The sequence below is a fragment of the Otolemur garnettii genome, unplaced genomic scaffold, assembly GCF_000181295.1.
Source record: "Otolemur garnettii isolate 467f Iridium unplaced genomic scaffold, OtoGar3 scaffold00127, whole genome shotgun sequence".
Taxonomy (NCBI): Eukaryota; Metazoa; Chordata; class Mammalia; order Primates; family Galagidae; genus Otolemur; species Otolemur garnettii.
This window is the reverse complement of record NW_003852522.1, coordinates 3,877,731-3,880,323: the sequence shown is the minus strand read 5'-3', so window position 1 is coordinate 3,880,323 and position 2,593 is coordinate 3,877,731. Positions and strand designations below refer to the sequence as shown.

At 54.7% G+C, this 2,593-nt stretch overlaps 1 protein-coding gene across 1 annotated transcript in view; it reads right to left on the bottom strand.

Moving 5' to 3' along the window:
- The window catches only part of LOC105887807 (DNA (cytosine-5)-methyltransferase 1-like), a 37,599-nt gene extending 35,266 nt beyond the window's left edge, over positions 1-2,333 (bottom strand). Inside the window, exon 1 of the mRNA XM_012810138.2 lies at positions 2,113-2,333. Within this exon, the coding sequence (XP_012665592.2) occupies positions 2,113-2,192 (80 nt within the window). The 5' untranslated portion in view covers positions 2,193-2,333. The remainder of the gene's footprint in view (positions 1-2,112) is intronic.
- Between the last annotated feature and the right edge of the window lie 260 nt (positions 2,334-2,593).

Here is a 2,593-nt window from a genome sequence, read left to right as displayed (position 1 = left end):
GTATCACAGCTCACAGCAACCTCAAACTCTTGGGCTTAAGTGATTCTCTTGCCTCAGCCTCCCAAGTTGCTGGGACTATAGGCACCCACAACACCCAGCTATTTTTTTGTTATAGTTGTCATTGTTTAGCAGGCCCTGGCCAGGTTTGAACCCACCAGCCCTGGTACATGTGGCTGGAGCCCTAACCACTGAACTATGGGCACCAAGCCAGCAGCCACTTTTAAGAACTCATTACAGCCGGACGCTATGGCTCATACCCGTATTCCCAGACCTGTGGGAGACTGAGGAGGGAGAACTGTTTGGGCTCAGGAGTTCAAGACTTGCATAAGTGAGACCCCGACTCCTAAAAAATAAATGGAAAAGCCTGGCCCAGTGTAATTCCAGCGGCTTCCAGAGGCTAAGACAGCCCCAGTCTGAGGTTGCAGTGAGCTATGATGCCACTGCACTCTGCTCAAAGCATAGGATAGGACTGTCTCAACAACAAAACTCACTGCAATTAAGTAATATAAAATGTTCGATAATTAACGACTGATTAGAACTAAAAAAAAGTAAGCCACTACCACATAAGACTTTATGGGCCAATAGCAATTGAAAGGCCATTTTCCTAGCCCATAGATGCAGAAGCAGCATTAGCTTGTCCAAGGCCATCAGCCAAGACAGCAGAGGCAGAATTATCAAGAAGGCTAGGCTAGGCAGGATGGTAGCTTATGCCTATAATCCTTAATCCTAGCACTATGAGAGGACCATTTGAGGGCAGGAGTTCAAGCCCAGCCTGGGCAACATAGCAAGGCCTTTTCTCTACAAAAAATAGAAAAATTAGCCAGGTGTGGTGGCAGGCGCCTTAGTCCCAGCCATTGAGAAGGCTGAGGCAGGAAGAATACCTGAGCCCAGCAGTTTCAGACTGCAGTGAGTTATGACACCACCGTACTCTAGCTCAGCAGACAGAGTAAGGCCATGTCTCAAGGCTGGGCCCAAACTTCTATGAATTGGGGGATCATCATGAAGCCCTGTACTTTCTTAATTCTATTTCCATTTTAAGTTATATCTTGGGAAGATTCAGGTACAGGTATGTTTATCAAGACATCTGACCCACTCCAGCCCCCAAAGCCCAAATCAGAACTGGCCTGGCAGAAGCCAGTGGAAATAGATGGCAAAAGTGGTTTCACAAATCCGGTTGAAATCATCCAGGCCTGATCAGGGTTGCTGTGACTGATGCACACTTCACTTGGCACAAGTTTTCAGAAATGAACTGACGCCCTTCAAGAACAAGAGGCTGGGGACAGTATTCCCACCCCACTCCTGTGCATAGAAGTCCCACAGAGGAATGAACTGCTATAGGCAGGGACCCCGACATCAGCCACCATCCCTCACAATTCCCTACACGAGGCTTCCTGGATGCTAGTAGCTCACAGGCACAGATTTCTTTAAAAGACCACTAAACTTTCACACTGTCCGGGCCCTGACCCTGCGCTGTCTGGTGAAAGTTCCTTCCAGAATCCGACTTTCCCAGTGGGCACAGTCCCAGGTAAAGGAGGGCACCCCCGATAAAAGACTGGGCTCGCAAACCTGAGCCGGCCGAACCCGAGCCCTAACCACGACCGGCCAAGTCCATCTCTGGAGGTCGCCATCGGGACGTGCAGCTCAGAGACACCGGGGTACCCCTTGAATACCCCAGGTGACCTGGCCAGGCACCGGAACTGGAGGCCGGAGTGCCAGGGACCAAGAGGTGTCCGGAGGCCGCGGGCTGTCCACTTCCTGTGTGGCCAGGCTGGAGGTAGTAACCCGACCAGCGGCTATTTGGTGAAGGGGACCCTAGAGATGAACCCAAAGCTTATTTTATTTAGGGGTGAGAAAAGACCCTCTTGCCAAGTTTCTAGTCACCAGGTTGCTGCGAGGGGCCTCGGCCCATTTTGGCGCCAAACGGCCGGTGCGCGCGCGACCGGAAGTGCCACCCTGCCCGCGCCAACCGCCGCCACGCACCAGTGCGCGCCGCACTACCCTGCGCATGCGCGCCCTCCTGTCAGCCGCGGCCACCGACCACCTCAAGGGGAAACGACCCCCTCCCCCCAGCACCGTGCCTCCCCGCGTCTGATGATCCCTCACGGCACCTACCGCCTACGGACATCCTCGGGCAGGGAGATGGCTGGGGAGGCCAGCGCAGGCACCCGGGCTGGGGCGGTGCGGGCCGGCATCTCAGAGGCTGCAGCAGAAGCAGAGATAGCGCAAGCGGCCGGGCTTTTCGCGCGGAAACCGACGGGGAGGGGCAGCAAGCGGAGGCAGCGCGTACCACCCAGGCCCGGGCGCAGGGGGGAAGGCGGGATGTTCCACGAGCGGCCAGATGGAAGGAAGCTGGCGGTGCCCTGGGGCTGCGCATGCGCCAGACGGGCATGCACCCCTGCTTGAAGCAATGGGTTTGTCCAAGCTCCGGGGTTTGCTGCGAGGTGGGCACAGCGCCTAAGACGTTCATTCATTCTTTTGGACGTTCTGGGGTTGATGCAGAGAGTAATCCCCAGGGTGTTATGAGATTTTGAGGAAAGTCTTTAATTCCAACCCACCCTCTATCTATGTGCTCACTATACGATCTTGCAGGGGA